This window comes from Parasteatoda tepidariorum, chromosome 7 (genome assembly GCF_043381705.1).
Source record: "Parasteatoda tepidariorum isolate YZ-2023 chromosome 7, CAS_Ptep_4.0, whole genome shotgun sequence".
Lineage (NCBI taxonomy): Eukaryota > Metazoa > Arthropoda > Arachnida > Araneae > Theridiidae > Parasteatoda > Parasteatoda tepidariorum.
Window position 1 is genome coordinate 54,413,652 of NC_092210.1, and position 17,804 is coordinate 54,431,455.

The window sequence follows — 17,804 nt, forward strand, 5'->3', positions numbered from 1 at the left end:
TGATTCTGATTGGTTTAGATTTTAATCGTGATTCTGATTAGTTTAGAATTTAGCGTTGTTTTTAAATGAATTTTTAAATGTAATTTCAGAGATCCGTTAGTTCTACTTTGGATACCGGCTGGTAAGGTTATTTTTGCTTCTGGTACTAAAAATGAATACTGTCAATAAGATAAATCTTAAGTTTCTGTACGATTTTAATATCAATGAAGAAAAAAACAGTGATTGACTGGTGTATGAATAAAGGTTTAATTAGTAATAGATATAAATGTCCTGTTTGTGGGTTACCACGGTGTTCCGGGCAAACAAGTATGGCGCCAAACATAAGTTGCCAATTTCGTCAAGGGGCACCCTCAAGTATATTTTTCCCGAATATCATTCCTTGTACCAAGTCCTCATCATAGTTTTTGCTATTTAAAACCAAGTTTTTTTGATCTGCAATCTTAAAAGCATTGTGTAATTCTTCGCCAAGTTCCATTGCAATAACCTGTAACTCTGACTTACGTACTTTAGATAAATGAGACATCGTAAATTAAGAAAGAAAAGAAACATAAACAACAATTTACCGTTCTTTTTATCCCACTTCTGAATTGTAAGAGATCTTTAACGTATACTTTAAATACGTTTTTATTTAATCGTATTCGAATCCAAACTAGACATAAAAACATAATAATTCCAAAACAATATTTACGCACGTTGCAACAAGTCCTACTTATGCTCGCCCTTGAAACATTTAGCTGCTTACATTACGATTATCTTGTCATACAAAAACATATCAGTTCTCATAAAAATGATTTTAATTGCTTTTTTTCATCTATAGGTGATAAAAAGGAAATAATTCGAAAGGGCATGGATCACTACGAATTTTACACTTGCATCCGATTTGTTCCCAGAACAAACGAAGATAATTATTTAAAGATATTTAAAGGAAGTGGGTAAGTAGAAAATTATGCAATAAAAAATAAACATTTGGTTATTTATTTACTTTTTAGAGAAGATATAATACCACATTTATGGAGGACGTAGGCACAGAAGCATTTTTCTTATTCTCTTTTTTTAATTTTAGCTAATTATGGGAAAAATTTTGAGAAAAAGGAAGCATACTGTATATTATTAAATCGAAACTAACAGTATATTCCTCGATAAAATATTTTGAATGAAAAATTTAATAATTATTTTACACAAATCGTTTTGTGAGGATAGTGCTCGGAAAGTCTCGAAGCTCATATAAAACTTTAATGAATTTATATTTAGTCTAGAAATTTTTTGTTTCATTTTGACCTCATATAAAATTAAAGAGCCATAAGGCTTAAGGTACAAATTTAATTAAGAATATACAACAATGAGCAAATCCTTTAAAAAAGAACTATATATCACAATTAAAACTAAAGTTTTTTTTATGGATATTACTGCAGAAACAATACACAAATTTAATTCAATTGTTTATCAAGTTCCACAATTATCACAAATATGATAAAATAAATTAGAACTAAAGGAATCACTTTTTCAATAAACAATTTAGAATTTCTCACGTACTCATTTCATGCAAATTTAAATTATATAATAGCTACACTGGGAGTTTTATGAACACTGAATATGTTTTTATAGTGACCGATCTTACCTTACAATCACGTACGGGCCACCAAAATAATGAAGAAATTATTCTCTATCAGGTTGGGTGCACTGTTTTTAAGCATAGTGATTTTCCAGATTTTCTTCTGTACATTGATTGCATAATTATGCTTAAAAAAACTACGCCAGAACTTAAAACTATTAAATTTCTAGTTAGTTAAATATTAATTGTCACTATTTGTCGTATTCAAATCCAATTTTACCGATTCCACGCGATTACGAATATTCGTATTTCTCGCTATGTTCATTTGTAGCGGCATGTTCCTTTCCATTCTGACAGAATTTTCTGGTGAATTTACTTTTCTAGGTAATAAACCATATTCGTGGCTCAAATTGCCACACATAAAACATATTTCGCAATGGATATCCTTTACACATTAAGTTACTTAACATATTTAATACAAGAAACAAATGAAGCAAAACAAAATTATGACCACCGAAGCCGACGTCTTCAGGGGGTACCGGCCCCGGTAGCCATTAAAAACAAAACCATTTCTATTTGAGGGAGAAGCAATAGCTTAAAATATCTCCCTCAGTACCCCGATGGTTTTGTATAGAGTACCTGGAAAAACAAGATACATTCAAAAGAATAAACAAATTACGAAAAGAAAATCAATAAAAATCATCAGAAAATTAAAAGTAATTAAGTAATTCAGTATTAACATATTTAACATATTTTTAAAACTTTTGTCAAAACTGAAATCACTCAAATATTCATATTCAGAGTCACAATTTATCCAAGTGATTGAAAACACAAAATGTATCAAAATCAAAAGAATCACTAATTAAGGAGGCAAGACTGAAACCTTATTTCCGAAAAATACAAGGAAAAGTGAAAACATGATTACTGAGACTACTATATTACATCTCCAATTTTCATCAGGAAATCAAATTAATATTAATTTGTAAATATATATATANTACATAAATATATATCACTGAAACTTATCATACAACTGAAATTTTAACTCAGGTGCTATTCATTTGTGGGCAAAGGCAAAATCAAGCCAGGAATAGGACAACCGCTTTCACTTGGGTCAGGTTGCCACCATGTAGGCACTATCGTTCATGAATTGGGACATGCTATTGGATTCTATCATGAACAGAGCAGATCAGATAGAGATGACTACCTGATCATTTATTTCGAAAATATTATGAAAAGTAAGTATAAATGTAACTGATATTATTCTAAAAAGGCTGATCAACTCAAAATTATATGCCTCAAAATATTGCGAGAGCAAAGCACCCACTGGTAATTCGTTTAAGAGTTTTAATTGTTGTCGTTTGAGAAATGCAGAAAAGTACAATTCAGATGTGACCGAAGGCATGGAGCACAGCCCTGGCCACATCTCCGACTTTTTCGGAATAAAGGGTGTCATGGCAGCAGTTGAGGTCGATGTTGAAGAGGGTCGAGGCAACAGAGACGCAGTTGAAGAGATGCCTCGGATCCAGCTGAGCACACGGGCAGTGCCAGCGTTTTAATTAAAAATTGTTAATAATATTCTCGAAAAATAAGTTTTTCTAATAATTGGTTTAAGTTCTTAAATTTAATTGTTAACCTTTTTGATACGTTTCTTTGCATGATAACACCAGCTATTCTGTTACAACTGTAGCGCTAGTCGCAAACTAAACCTTAAACGAAGTTAAACACGAAGACGTTTTTGCGATTATTTTCTCTAAAAAAAACAAACCATTTTTCATTTTATGAATCTGCTTATTTGTGTAGATTATGGTTGATTTCATGCATTTTAGTGCAAAAGCATTGATGTTTCAAAGAAATATTTTTGTACATGGAAAGGTAAATTAATTATTGGTTTTGAAAATCGCTTGGAATTATTCTACTATAAGATCTTTGTAAGTGTGATGTAATTTGCAATGACTGTTAATAACTGTAAGTCTGACCTAAGAGCCAGAAAAAGCTGCGGAACACTCAAAATATGTCTAGATAAAGACGTCTAGATCAGAAGCAAATGAGTGATATTATTTTAATAAATAAGGGCCTGATATTTAGAAAAAAAAATTTGTCAAAGTCATTCTTTGACCCAAAAATTTATCGGATCACTAAGAAATCAAATCTTAGAGTCCTCTTTAAGCTGTTCCGGAAAATGGAAACTATTGACTTGGACTGACTAGATAGCCGTTCTTACGCATGGCCTTAGTCCAGTCAAGTATAAGTTATTTTGCTTTCTTTCTTCCAAATCAGCGTCATTGAAAAAAGAAAATTCCTTAAGGAGCCAGCAAGATATTAAAAATAAATCAATTTTAATAAATGTATCATGAAAAGAATTAGTTGCAATTGTGTGACTGTTAGTTTTTGCAAAATACCTACTAATAACTGAAAATAATGTGTGACTTACACACCTATTCATATCTTTAGAATTATTATCCAAAGTAATACTTTTCTATACTCTGCTGTAAAGGTTTCAAAAAAAATTTTGAAATCCTCTTTCAGAATTCTGACAACGTCAGAATTAAAAAAAAAATTCTGAGCATGGACGTTGGGCATGGCGTTGGAATTTTTTTTAATACTTTCAACTTTGTAAATCTTGCACGGTAGGCACAAAATTATATCGTAAATTGAGGCGATGAATCACCCACTGTATTACTCGCAAAAATCTTTCAGAATGATCTGAACTTAAAAAATAAAGAGCATTTTGAACAAGTGCTTTAGGATTGACGTTGAGACTTTTTCTTAATGACTTCGACATTTTAAATCTTGCATCGTTAGCAGAAAACTGTTTTCGTAGATTGTAGGGATGCATCATTCTCCATAATCATTAGAAAAATCTTTCAGAATGTTGATATCAGAATTAAAGAGATTCTATAGGATTACACTTACATTCGAAACGGGAAAAAATTACTTAAGTAGGTTTAGGGACGTCAAAGAGGTACAGAATGCCAAGCATTGAGGAAGCACTTTGAATTCTACAAAAGTTGTTTTTGAGACGTTTACCGAAATGTCAAGCGGAGATTACTTTGAAACTTCTTAAATGTGTTTGTCTTTCACTTAATATTTCTAAGAGTTATTAAATCGGTTTATTAAATTTAACTGCTGTACTTGGATTTCCCAATAATTGAGAGAAATGTATTAATTTGTTTAAAATGTAGATTATGTTGACATAATTGCTTTTCATAATAAGCTGATATATAAAATCGCTATATTTTCATTATCTAGGTAATCTGAATGATTTTAAAAAGCTTAAGCCACATGAGAACATCTTGTACAACAGTTTTGATTACGACTCCATTATGATTTACGGCAACAAAATCTTCACTACAAATGGTAAAGACACCATGGTGGCTAGAAACGGCAAGAAACTGCTTGGTCCTTACAATAAATTTGGAATGTCCATAGCTGATACTGAGAGAGTGAATAAAATGTATAACTGTACCCTTCCACCTTTATCGTGACTTTTTATTAGGTTCTCAATAAACATAGAATAAATGTATAACTGTAATTTTTTTTTCTCTCCAAATGAAATTAAAAGTAAACACCATACACTCTTTCTAAAAGATTAAATTTTCCTTAACTCTTCAACAATTTCAATGATTCGTTCGGTGTCTTTCCGTACCAATAGCTCATGCACTTTTAAAAATTTTGCTTTTTTTCCCTTCGCCTGCGTTACTTAGTTCACATAAAATGTTTTAAAGACATCGTGTCTACTTCAACGTACGCTGTTAAGGAAACTGTTCAAATTTTTCATTATCTTTATTTAAAAAGAAATATACGAAGCACTAGCTAAAAGCTCAGTAAATTCAAGCAAATATTAACTTAAACATTCACTAAAAGTTGCAAATTTTAAATATTTATTTTTATGTATGAATAAGCATATGTATAAGAAGTTCGCATATATATATATATATATATATATATATATANATAACGTAAACCGCATTTTTCTACACGCCGGTTAGTTTGATTATTATTTTCTTTTATTTCATGCTCTTTTTCAACACAAATTTTTTGATATATCGACACATATGAAGAATAATTTTTATCTTAGGATAATTATTCTTTATTCCAAAATATCGCATTAATTTATACCAATAGATGTGTCTTGATAACGACTGTTGGTTTTCCCATTTTTGTTTCTCCTTATATTAATTGGAAAGAAGAAAAATATAAAAAAAAATTCAAATTAATGAAAAAAGAAAAAAAAATATTAAAATAAGAAATAAAATAAATGCTTTTCTTTTAAAAAAAGATATAATCTCTTCATCAGCTCACACGATTATATTCACAAAAAAGAGTGCTTTCTAATATTGCATCAATATAGCCAAAACAAAATACATCAATACAATAGTGTGAGGAGCACTCAAAAAATTTTCGAAGCAAAATAGAATACATTGAGTAATAAATGTCATGTAAAACACAGAAAATAAAATGGAAAGTAAAATGCGAAGAAAAAGCAGAACAAAACATAAAACAAAATCTGTAAAGTGAGTAGTGAATTCAAATGAGCTTTCATGTAGGGGAAAAATTTCAAGAATGATTTAAAATATTTTCGTTATAAGGTAGCCAGCTTACAAAATATGAAAACAGACGCGCAAATTGAAGTAAAAGCGTAAATAGACTAGCTTTCTTACTGCAGTATGACTGAAGCATGTTTGATTTGTAAGTTACCAAGGATTAGCCCAAAAATGAATGTGAGCAAGGTAATATTATACTGAATGATTTAGAGAAGTTTATAATTAATAAGGTTGGTCTTTAATTATACAATTTTAATGATTAAAGAGAATTAACATTTGTTTAAGGAAGAGAGAGAGAGCGAGAGAAACATAAATGGCCTGTTTTGCCCATATTTTTAGCCACGTATTTGCCCGAAATGGATTTGCACATGGTAAAAATTTAATAAATTATCAAAGAGGTTTGTAGTAAATTTATTTATAATAACATGCTATTAACTCAATGATTTTATATAGAATTTAATTACTGTAGTTAGGAATCGATTGTTTTTTGCAAAATTTTGAAAGAGCTTATCTATTTGCTTTGTGGTTAAATAAACATTACTACATATTTTTTTAATTCTATTCATTTTATTAAAAATGGTACTTAAATGGATATTGCAAGAATCATTAGAATTCCAAGTATTTAGTTTATTTATATTAAAATTAAATCATTTCTTTTTTAGTATAAATCAACAAAGTACATATTTTCTTCTTTTATAATACCCAAATCCAAAAAATTAATATAAATATTGTCGTCATGATTAACGAAGCCAGATTAATTCCTCGAGGAAAATATCATTTAATAAAATTGTATAATCTTGGAAGTTATAGAAAATTGAATCATCAATAAATCTAAAAACAAATTTTGTATTAAGAATACAATGCTTTTTTTCATAATAGTACAAAAATAAGTTAACTAAGAGAGATGAAAAATTAGATCCTTGTGGTATTCCATCAATTTGAATAAAAAATATATTTTCCATAATAAAGATAATTATTAAAAAGATAAAAATTATTTAGAATTTCCCAATAATCAAAATTGTAATTAAGGATATTTTTAAAATTAAAGTAATAATTCAAAAAGACATATTTTAGTTTAGAAAGAGGAATGCTATTGAAAAAATACTGGAAATCAAAAGTCTCACTGGAATTAATATTATTTTGTTTAATAAATTCTAAAATCGAAAAACTTCTTTAATAATATTGTTAACAATAGTATTATGTAGTTAGAGAAAATGGTCTCAGGTTTAATTAGATAAGTATTAGACCCTCATGTTCTAAATTTTATAGGAATTGAAAGTAAATTTAGGACTGATAATTAAGTAAGGCAATTGCATATTGCCAATTTTTATTTTTAACCTCTTATCTAAGGCTAAAATTTTTTTAATCATGATATTATTAAAGTTACTAACCTTAAGATTTTCACTATTTTTTTTAACTCCATGTTTAAAAGTTCAACATAGAATTTTTTACAGAAGCTTGCAAAATTATTGTTAGCATTGTCTATGGGGGTAATTACAATTTTTTTTGTAGTTGCTTAATTGATTGAACAATTTTTGAAAAAAAAATGTTAAATTGTAAATGTTATTTAAATTTTCCTTATTTTTGAAAACAAAGTTTTTAAAGTAATAATAAACTACTCATTTCCATTATGCTTACATATGTAAAGGTAAAGATAATCTATTTGATATCTTTAAAAAAAAACTATTGATATCATTAAGAAAGTATTTTAGAATTTTATTATTTGATATATGGTAAATGGGTCTAAATGTTTGCTGCTGTCACCCTGAGGTAGAAATGTAAAGGCAAAACACTGTGGGTTAGAATGCATTAAAATGTTGATAAATAAGTAGAAGGACACACTGCAATAATGTAGAAAAGCCTTGTGTAGAGGACGAGTTATCTCGTCACTAGGGCATATCGATGAACGACGACGAGTTAGCTCGTCATTCGCGAGTCAAAAGTTAAATGAAAAAAGTCTATCCTCTTGTATAGAAAGTATCCTTGAAAGTTTCCTCTTGTAACAATAATTTTTTTACACTTTTAAAAAGAGTTGAATTAATGCATTGTCGTTTAGAGAGGCTTCTTTTGAGCAGAAAAACTTTTTTCAAAAATATAAGTCTATTCCCTTTTCTGGTTTATGACTGATATCTCAAAATGGTTTACAGGAAAATGAGCTTGAGTCGAACGCTTTCTTAAGTGTTTTTTAGAGTAAAGTCGGAACAAAATTTATAAGTTTGATGATGATATAACTACAATGCTCTCTCAGTACCGGTCAAAAATGTTTTAATGTTCCTGCTTTTGTCTTTAACTTACCTAAAAGTGAATATTTTTTGCTCGAATTATCTCATGATGCGTATATTTCAGTATTTAAATGTAGAATTAGAAGTATATTAATTGGTCAAAACAAACAAAAATTATCCTCTAGAACAGTGGTGGGGAAACATTTTTTAAGACGGGCCATTTGTAATAACTAGACAATCGTAGCGGGCCAAAGAATAATGCTTAATCGTTAAAAAATTTATGTGTTCTATAAACATATACATATATTATTACATACACTTATTATTTTAATAGTAAAAAAGCAAAAGGTAAGAAAATTATAAGCACAAAATATAAAGTTAATTTAGTGTAGTTCTTGATGTGAAGAATTATCACTTTATTTTCTGGTGTCATTACTGGTTGATGGTGCATGAGAAAAATGAAATTGAGACTGTTTCTTCAAAATTTCATCATAGTCCGGTTCCATTTGCGAAGCAGAAATTCTTAAAAGTGATGAAAGGTGCTCATCTGTAATTCTGTTTCTTAAAGAAGTTTTCCTAAGCTTCATTGTAGAAAAGATTTGTTCGCATATATTAGATGAGCCGAACATTGTCATTATCTTCATTGCATGAGTAATTAGATTTGGGAAATTATCTGGACTTAAATTTTTATAAAATTCTAGTAATGGTAAGTAATAGTAAGTTTGTTTCAGGAGAGTATTACAGTTCAGTTCTATTAACTCAAGTTGTCAAGTATTAATTCAAGTTCTATTAACTCAAGTCCAGAATACTATTGTGTTTTGAATATCGCCGCAGGTAGTTTTTATGCGGGTCGTCACATTACGAAGTAAGAACGCGTTCAAACATTCTCACGACGGCACTCTTAAACGGGCCGGATTAAACCTTTCCCGCGGGCCGTAGTAGCGGGACTTGGCCCGCGGGCCGTAGTTTCCCCATCACTGCTCTAGAAGAATAGAAAGTTACCAAGATTAAAAAGAATGAAACCAATTACATAATATTTTTCAAATATCAAGTCACTTGCCATGGATGGTGGTCACCATTTTGGCAACTTCGAGGTATAGAGTAAAGAAGATATTTTTTTGAAAAAGGAGGATTTTCCCTTTTTGGAAACTTTTGATCATCATTCTTTTCTATAAGACAAGACAGTTAGACCCGTGGTGGCTCAGGGGATAGACCGGGTGAAAAGGGTTCGAATCCCTTGTAATGGCTGATCGATACGAATTCCGCATCCAGATGCACCGACCACAGTGCTGACTTAAAATATCATTAGTGGTAGACCGACAGTGGGTTAAAGTCCAGTTGCTATCAGGCTGACCATGGGAGATTTTCGTGGTTTAACTCTCCATGTAAAGCAAATTCTGGTTAGTTCAATAACAAAGTCCTCCACGATGGCAAATTTCTACCATTATTTGATCCAAGAGTTCCATTGTCCCTCTGGATTGAGTTCAAAATTACAAGACTACGGAGTTGAACATTAGTATTCGTAAACTCAAAAAATTGGGTCTGCTGTTCAACGGCTGTTATAAAATAAAATGAAATAATTAAAGATAGTTCTTCAGCTCAGCTGACACCATTTCAATATTGTTAAATTTAAGTGTTTGGTCAGCCAGTCATGGAAGGTAGCGAGTCAGCGTAAACATACAGAATATAGAGGAATGTTTATGAAAGTGAAAGATTTTCCCTTCTCGTGCTTTTCCCTTATTTTTTTCTACCAGACAATTCTTCAGCTTATTGATTGATTCAGCCACTCATGGAAGTTAGCAGGTAAACACCGATTCTCTATTCATTTGGTACTATGATTCAGTCCATAAAGTCCGTGTGCTTCCGTTGAAGTAGTCAAGAGGGGATTAACACTTGAAAAAAGCTTTGTGTTCTTGTTAACGAGTTGAGAACGAAGATACCTAGCCTTTGAAAACTTAAAATCATTCAAATTCTTTAAACTTCGATTTGAACATGCTTGATACATTCATTTGTTTTCTAAGTTTGAAAATACTACAGTCTTGATTATGACTATGTTCAACCATGAATTCCTGTTACTGAATTGATAAATTACCGATGCCATGAGCAGAACTCATTATCATCAAGAAAAAAGGAGGAAGAATAATTAAGAGAAATGCTTCAAAAAAGTCTTAAAATGAAAGACTGGATAAAATAAATCCATTCCAAATGTAATAAAATTTCAAAATTTTCAAAACCTTCTTAATTATTATCGTAATTACTTGTAATTACATTTAGAAGTAACATTACAATGGTTTACAATGTTTGAAACACATTAAATCGTCTCTTAATAAAAATTCAAACAATTTTAACAACTTAGAAAGAAAATACATAAAAAAGCATGAATTTGACTACTTTTTAAACTAGTAATAAGTGTATATAACATGTTCAAGTGATAAAGAAAACTCTTTATTAGGAAATAGCTGACCTTATTCTCTTATATCCGATTCATTTACGTAATTTTTAATGTTTAAATCATATATTGTGCAGATTTTGTGATTAGTTTAAAATATCATGTAAATAATAAACGTTTTTTTCAACAAATTCAAAAATTTCACATGTTAAAAATATTTATTGATTGTTTTTTTTCTGAATACTGGCATGTTTGGGACAATTATTTTTTTATAAGTTTTAATTTTTAAGGGGTTAAATATTTTTAAATAATTTTCAAAGAAATAAAATTCAAAAGTATAGGAAATAAATTTATGTATAATTATTTATTCGAACACGTTATAAACGAAATTTTACTCTTGATATTTAAAGTTTCATATCCTGCTCTGATTAAACCAATTGACGTTTATTTACATATCATGTTCGCGAATAATTTTAGTTGATAAACAAGAAATTATATACGTTTCACTTTGATATTTTGTATAAAAACTGTTAACAGAAGGCATTTTCTCATCAAAGATTAAATAATCATATCAAAAATAAGGTATTTATAAGCCTTTCGCACACCAATAAAATATTATCCTCTTATTCCCATCTTTACTTTACAATCATGAATGTTGCTCTGTTCTTCATCGGCCTTTTTACCGTTACTTTAGCTGAAGATATTCAGCTAAGCCCGGATCAGGAGGAAGGTATTATTTCTTTTTTATTTATTCTTTATTAATAAAAAAAAGAAAATTCGAATGCTTTAACTGAATAAAAACATTTAAATCCCCTCATTTAGGAATAGATAATGCCATGAAAGTTTGTTTACGATGCGCATCATTTATAAATACAATAAGGCGATGTTGTAGCTTTATATAAAACTAGTTAGGATCAATTAGTTTATTAAAAGTAGAGATTTAATCTTAGATCAAAATATAGAAGAGAAATAAAAGAAGCAATACAGGACTTTTTCTGAAGGCTCTCAGCGCATGCATTCATGTTGGATCGTAGTACAGACAAAAGTACTTTTTAGCAAAACATAAGCAAGAAGTACTTTTAAATGAAACAAAAATGCGAGTTGCGCTCCAAAGATCTATATTAAAAATAAAAAAAACAGGAGAAATTCAAATTCAATGTTTGAAAGGCAAAATGATTCGTAAACCAAAATTGAACTAAAATGCAATATAAAACTCATATGAAGGCAACATTAAAATCTTGCTTAAAGAAGGAATCTGGTTAAATTATCTGTAAATGTTAACTTGAAATGCTACATAATTTATAAACTAAAATCAAATCAAGTGTTTAATAAAACTTTTCTTATATTATTGAATCAATTATAGTAGCATATAAAAAAAGTTTTATTCGAAAATTATTTTTAATAATTGCAATTCAAAATGCAGTTCTGTCATTCATTCTGTTGCTCTATTCTAACTCATCAGGGGAACTATTCATTTTGTTTTCATCTTATAAAATATATCCTTCATGCTAGTAGTATCCCTTAACTTAATTATTATATTATTATGAACAATATTCCTTAAATTTGAATTTTTAACTTTTAGAAGCTAGATTTGCACTTCAGAATCCAGTATTGTCATTCATTCTGTTGCTCTATTCAAACTCATCAGTAGAAATATTCATTTTGTTTTCAGCTTATAAAATCTCTCTCTCATGCTAGTAGTATCCCTTAACTTAATTATTATATTTTTATGAACAATGCGCCTTAAGTTTGAATTTTTAACTTTTAGAAGCTAGATTTGCACTTCAGAATCCTGACCTATACGATGGTGACATGGCTGGTATTGACGGAGCCTTTGTAAGTATTGCTTTCTGGGTATTTTTCTTGCAGTGAAAATTATACTTATCCTTCGAGAAATGCATAAAATGCTACGCGTTTTGTCATTTATTCTTTGCAGTTGTCTTTTAGTCTTTGACAAAAGAGATAAAATAAGTAAAATACAATAGGAAATCAATTTGTTTTTGTCATTTATTCTTGGTAGGTGTCCTTTATACTTAGGTAAAAGAGATAATAAAGGTTATATGTTCGTCAAATGCAATTGAAAATCAAAGAGTTAGTGTCATTTATTCATGGTAGGAGCCTTTTTATTCTTAAGCAAAATAGATGAAATCAATAAAATGACATATTGCAGTTAAGTAGTTAACCATTTGAGGCTGATAGGAGCCCGGCGTGCTTTTATATATCTTTTTCTGATTGGTACTTTTACCAAAACATATTTTAGTACTTCTTAATTATAAAAAAAACAAACAGTCTAATGCAGTTTAAGGAAATCTGGTAGATTATCTAAATAGTAATTGAGCTAAAATATAAAATATAAATAAGTTTTGATTTTTTTTCCATTCATATTCAAAAGTTTATCTATAATTGATTCCGAAAGTCACAAAAATTTCAATGTTGAATAAGTGTTCCTGTCAGATCTAAATAACTTCAAATTTGAAAAATTATTGTTTGAAAATGAGCTAGTTTGGAAAATTTACCGCAGAAACATATAATTGTCTCGTGCTGTAATTCCTAACCATTACTTATTAAAATGCAGAATATAATACTTTTCTCTTACTTCAAACTAAATTAATAAGAAATAAATTACAAAAAGTATGAAAATTATGTTTAGTAAATTAAATGTGATATTTGACTTGTAAAAAAAGTTTGATTTGAAATAAAATTAACAAACCAGATCAAGATTACACAAACCAAATAAAATTCTTAAAGCAAAAGAATGCTGAATTAAAACTGTATATTTTTTACTGTTTCATAAAATTAGGATAATAATATATCTATATTGAAGTTGCTCTTTTTCACCCTTCTTACTTTTATTTTTTTATTTTTGACGGTATATTGAGAATATCAAAATTTCAGATCCATCATTTTGTCTACCACAAAAAGATCGAAAAACACAAAAAAGTTTCATGATGAATTTTAAATATTCGAAACAGATTACTTAATTTAGTTGTACTAGCTAAAATACATTTTAACAGTAGTTTATTAATTAATGAAACATAATAGATATGAACGATTTGCTTTACTAACTAAAAAAGAAAATTAAACAGTAAATACATAGAAAGGAAAACACTTATTCCATTTCCTTACAGGTAGTCAAGCGTTTAATGTATACATTTTTATTTAAATTGCTAAAATCAGGAAAAAAGCAAATAAGTTTAAAGCAATTTAGAAAATAATACAACTTAGACGTCACATCTGTGGGTAATATAAATTTTATAAGAAGGTACATTGCAAAACATTTTTGTTTAAATTAATGTAAAAGTAGGGCACTCAGGGTACCGGTATTTTTTAAGGTAAAATTCATATTTACCGAAATTGTCACGGAACAAAACATTTGATATTTTGTAATTTTTTCAGCAATAATTACAGTAAAATGACCAAATAACTTTAATTTAATAAATATCATTGTAAATTTTTGAGTATTATATTTTACGGAAAGAATGGATTTTATGGATGATAATTTGATCTGGAATTTTTTACAGCGTATAGTAAAAATAATAAAACGCACAACGTTTTTTTTAAATTTGTACGGTTTTGGTTTTTCTTGAACTGATCAACTTTCATGATTATGCTCAAACCTTTTATTTATCTTTTATGTTTTTTTTGTATCATTAAAGCGGTTTCGAAAAATTCTGTCTAAGTTTTAACATATATTTTCTTAATTAAAATCGCGTGACTTTAAAAAATACTTTTGCCTTTTTATGGATAATCATTTCCAATCTTGTTCATATAATATTCAAATTCTTGCGATTTGCTCAAGATTATAATAATTTTATGTTTATTGATGGCAATAACACAAAATATCTTTAAGGACATCAATAATTAATAAAATAAATATTAGTGTTTTACAAATTGAAATTAGTAGATTTTTTCTCAAAGACTAAACTACAAAACTGTTAGTGACTCGACTCATATGAAATTCAGTTGTGATGTTATTTTTGACTACATTTAATCCTTTTAGGACGTTGAGAGAAATGCGATCGCTGGTGATAGATATAGGTGGCCAAATGCACAAGTTCCTTACATCATTGATGCTTCCTTAAGTAAGAAAGTTTTTTTAAGCTAATTTCGATACATCATTTAAGTATTTAATTTCTGATAATTGCAGTCATATCGCTTCTTATCATAAAAAATCTCCTTATCTTAAACCAATATAAGTCATAGAAAAGCATTTATCTTCTGTTTTATTATATTTGTTGAGATACGCTGATCAGAGGTAAAATTTCACGCTGACATAGTTAAATCTAACTAAATCTAATATAAAACAGTAAATAAAAAAAGTTATATCGAAACTGTAACATAAAGCATACATAGAATTTAACAAATAATTTATTCTTAACCAATTTAGGAATATCACTTTTTAACTCTATGAAGTTTATAAAGTGTTTTAGTAAAAATTTAAAGTCTGAGAAAAATAATGAAACAGCAGCGTGCTTAAATCACTTAACAAGCATGAAGCATAGATTGCCTCGAAGAAAAAGGTTACAGACCAAATGAGAAAAAAAAGCAACTGCTATAAAACTTGCGTTGAACAGAGTAATATAAAAATAATAGTGTAGTAAAATAAAACATCTTCAAACAATAAGCATATGAATTTTTTCTCTAATATTTAGCTTAAAATGGATCTCCCTCTCCATTGTGGTGTGAGGTTGATAATTCCTCCCGTCCACCACAATACTAATTATTGTAATTTGTTAATATTTTTCTTCATTTTGTTATACATTACCATATTCACCATATATTCCCATATACAGGTTTTTGAAAATCACAGTATTAGGAAATATTTCCAAAACATTTCATGTTTACTTATTTTAAAATAAAACTGCAAAATATTAAAATTTGCAAACATTAAAACTAAAAATATTAAATTATTGAAATTTATTATTAATTAGCAAATATTAAAATTAATATTAAAATTAATTACTCTTCGATGGATGGACGATAAAGGGATTAAATTTAATTACACTATACTCTTAAAAATAAGTCAAATAAATTTGTCTAATAAATATAAAATGCAGGCAAAAATTATACTCCTTATCTTTCAAATTTCCCCCCTTTTTTTAAAAAAAAATTGGATACGTACATAAAAAACCATCTTGTAACTTACAGCGTAAGTGTCTATGATATATAACAATAACGTGCGCTTGCATAAAATTCCTAAATTTCAGCTAATCTTTAAAGGAGGAGCTTGTAGTAATTTATTCCAATTTTATATGTTTATAAAGGTGATAAGGCAGATTTAATTAAGAGAGGAATGAATGATTACCATAAGAACACTTGCGTCAAATTTGTTCCCAGAACAACTGAAGCCAACTATGTAAAGATATTCAAGGGCCAAGGGTAAGATCGATAAGTTTGCATATTCATTTGAACAAACATTTATATTCTTTCAAAGAATAAACATGGTTATAATAGCTTTAAAAATATCTCTTATTTTTTCTGAAATCGAAGATTTAAAACTAATAATTTTAATTCAAAAGAAGTTTAAATTTGTGTTCAAAGCGAATGCGATACAAATTCAGGTAATTTTAGGCTTATTAATTATAAAATCCTTTGTCAATTTTAGAGCTAATATTACGAACTAATATTAAGAACTCTTAAAAATCACAAAAATAAAAGATGCATGAAAGCAAAATAATAAAGTATAATATAAAATAAAGTAATAAAAAATAAAGTATAATAAAGAGAAAAAAAACTACTGTATACCAAGATTTCGATAAAACTTAAAATATATTATTACGATGTATGCTAAAAAATATTAGTTTTATTAACACTATGTACGGATATTTATTATTATATTTTTATTTATTATTATACTTCTTATTAATGAAAATATAAATGGGTATCGTGACTGACACGGGATACGTTACTAAACGTACGCAGTTTGTATTTAATTATAAAAGTAGCAGTATAGCATACATTGTTATTTACTTAATTAGTATTTCCTAATACGAAATGTTCTTTTTTTCAAACGGATATCGCGATGTAAATTACAAATTAATTTTGAATGTTTTACAGGCAGTTAAGGATAGATTCAATTTGAAAGGAATTTTTTATTAGATTTAATTTAGAAAATTTCGATTTGGGAAAAAATTGTACTACGTGCTTACTTACCATTCGGTTACAAAGATCCCGTTTCGAGTACAAGATATAATAATAAAAGTAATTCAATTTTTAGGGTTAAATATTTTTTTTCTGCCTTATGTGTGCATTATTAAATGCAGTAAAGTTTGAAAAATTCCATAAGAAATTTACATTTGATGTAGTGGCGCCAAATGGGTAAACTTGAATCGTTATACTAATATTGAACTTAAATAAATTTATAAAAAATCATACAAAATTAAGGCATGTTTTAAATAAACAACTACTAAATTATTGCAACTAATTAAAATACATTAATAATGCTTTAAATACAATAAATGTCAATCTGGCCTCCAAATACAGGTGTTATTCTTATGTGGGAAAAATCAACGGCCAACAAGCATTGTCTCTTGGTAACGGATGCCACTACGTAGGCACAGTCGTTCACGAGTTGGGACATGCCCTTGGATTCTTCCACGAGCAGAGCAGATCAGACAGAGATGAGCATTTGATCATCTACCTTGAAAATGTGTCAAAAAGTAAGTATTTTATAGTTCTCTTAAAACAGAGTTTTCTTGTAGAAACTGAAAAAAATACCCAAACGGTACTATATGTCACATTTACAATTTTGTCCTTTGCGTTTTGAAGTGTAAAAGACTGTGTTCCCAGGTTTCAAAAAGTGATTGCAGATGATTGTAGACATTTTGAAAATACCGTAATTTGATTCTGACATTGTAAAAAAGGGTTACTCTAAATTGAGTAAAAATGTGCCTAAGTAGACTTGAAAGCCTCATATATCCAAAATTGAAACAGCAAAAAAAAAAAATCATTTTTGAGCAAACTGCGTAGTGTCAACAGGGATATACAAGGAAAAAAAAGTTCATTAGCTTCCCGCAGGATTCAAACCAAGGAACTCCAGGTTCTTAGTTAGACGCCTTAACCACCATAGTTGTACAACACAGTCTAGGGAGTGT

The 17,804-nt window shown here is 28.6% G+C and overlaps 2 protein-coding genes across 2 annotated transcripts in view; both read left to right on the forward strand.

Annotated features, from left to right (window-relative positions):
* LOC107448200 (astacin-like metalloprotease toxin 5) overlaps nucleotides 1-5,081 on the forward strand; it is a 21,678-nt gene extending 16,597 nt beyond the window's left edge. Inside the window, exons 4-6 of the mRNA XM_043049068.2 lie at nucleotides 818-932; nucleotides 2,603-2,790; nucleotides 4,805-5,081. Of these exons, the coding sequence (XP_042905002.1) occupies nucleotides 818-932; nucleotides 2,603-2,790; nucleotides 4,805-5,040 (539 nt within the window). The 3' untranslated portion in view covers nucleotides 5,041-5,081. The remainder of the gene's footprint in view (nucleotides 1-817; nucleotides 933-2,602; nucleotides 2,791-4,804) is intronic.
* A 6,216-nt stretch (nucleotides 5,082-11,297) lies between these two features.
* Nucleotides 11,298-17,804, forward strand: part of LOC107448199 (uncharacterized) — a 41,595-nt gene continuing 35,088 nt past the window's right edge. Inside the window, exons 1-5 of the mRNA XM_016063313.3 lie at nucleotides 11,298-11,440; nucleotides 12,479-12,546; nucleotides 14,711-14,792; nucleotides 15,975-16,089; nucleotides 17,194-17,369. Of these exons, the coding sequence (XP_015918799.2) occupies nucleotides 11,359-11,440; nucleotides 12,479-12,546; nucleotides 14,711-14,792; nucleotides 15,975-16,089; nucleotides 17,194-17,369 (523 nt within the window). The 5' untranslated portion in view covers nucleotides 11,298-11,358. The remainder of the gene's footprint in view (nucleotides 11,441-12,478; nucleotides 12,547-14,710; nucleotides 14,793-15,974; nucleotides 16,090-17,193; nucleotides 17,370-17,804) is intronic.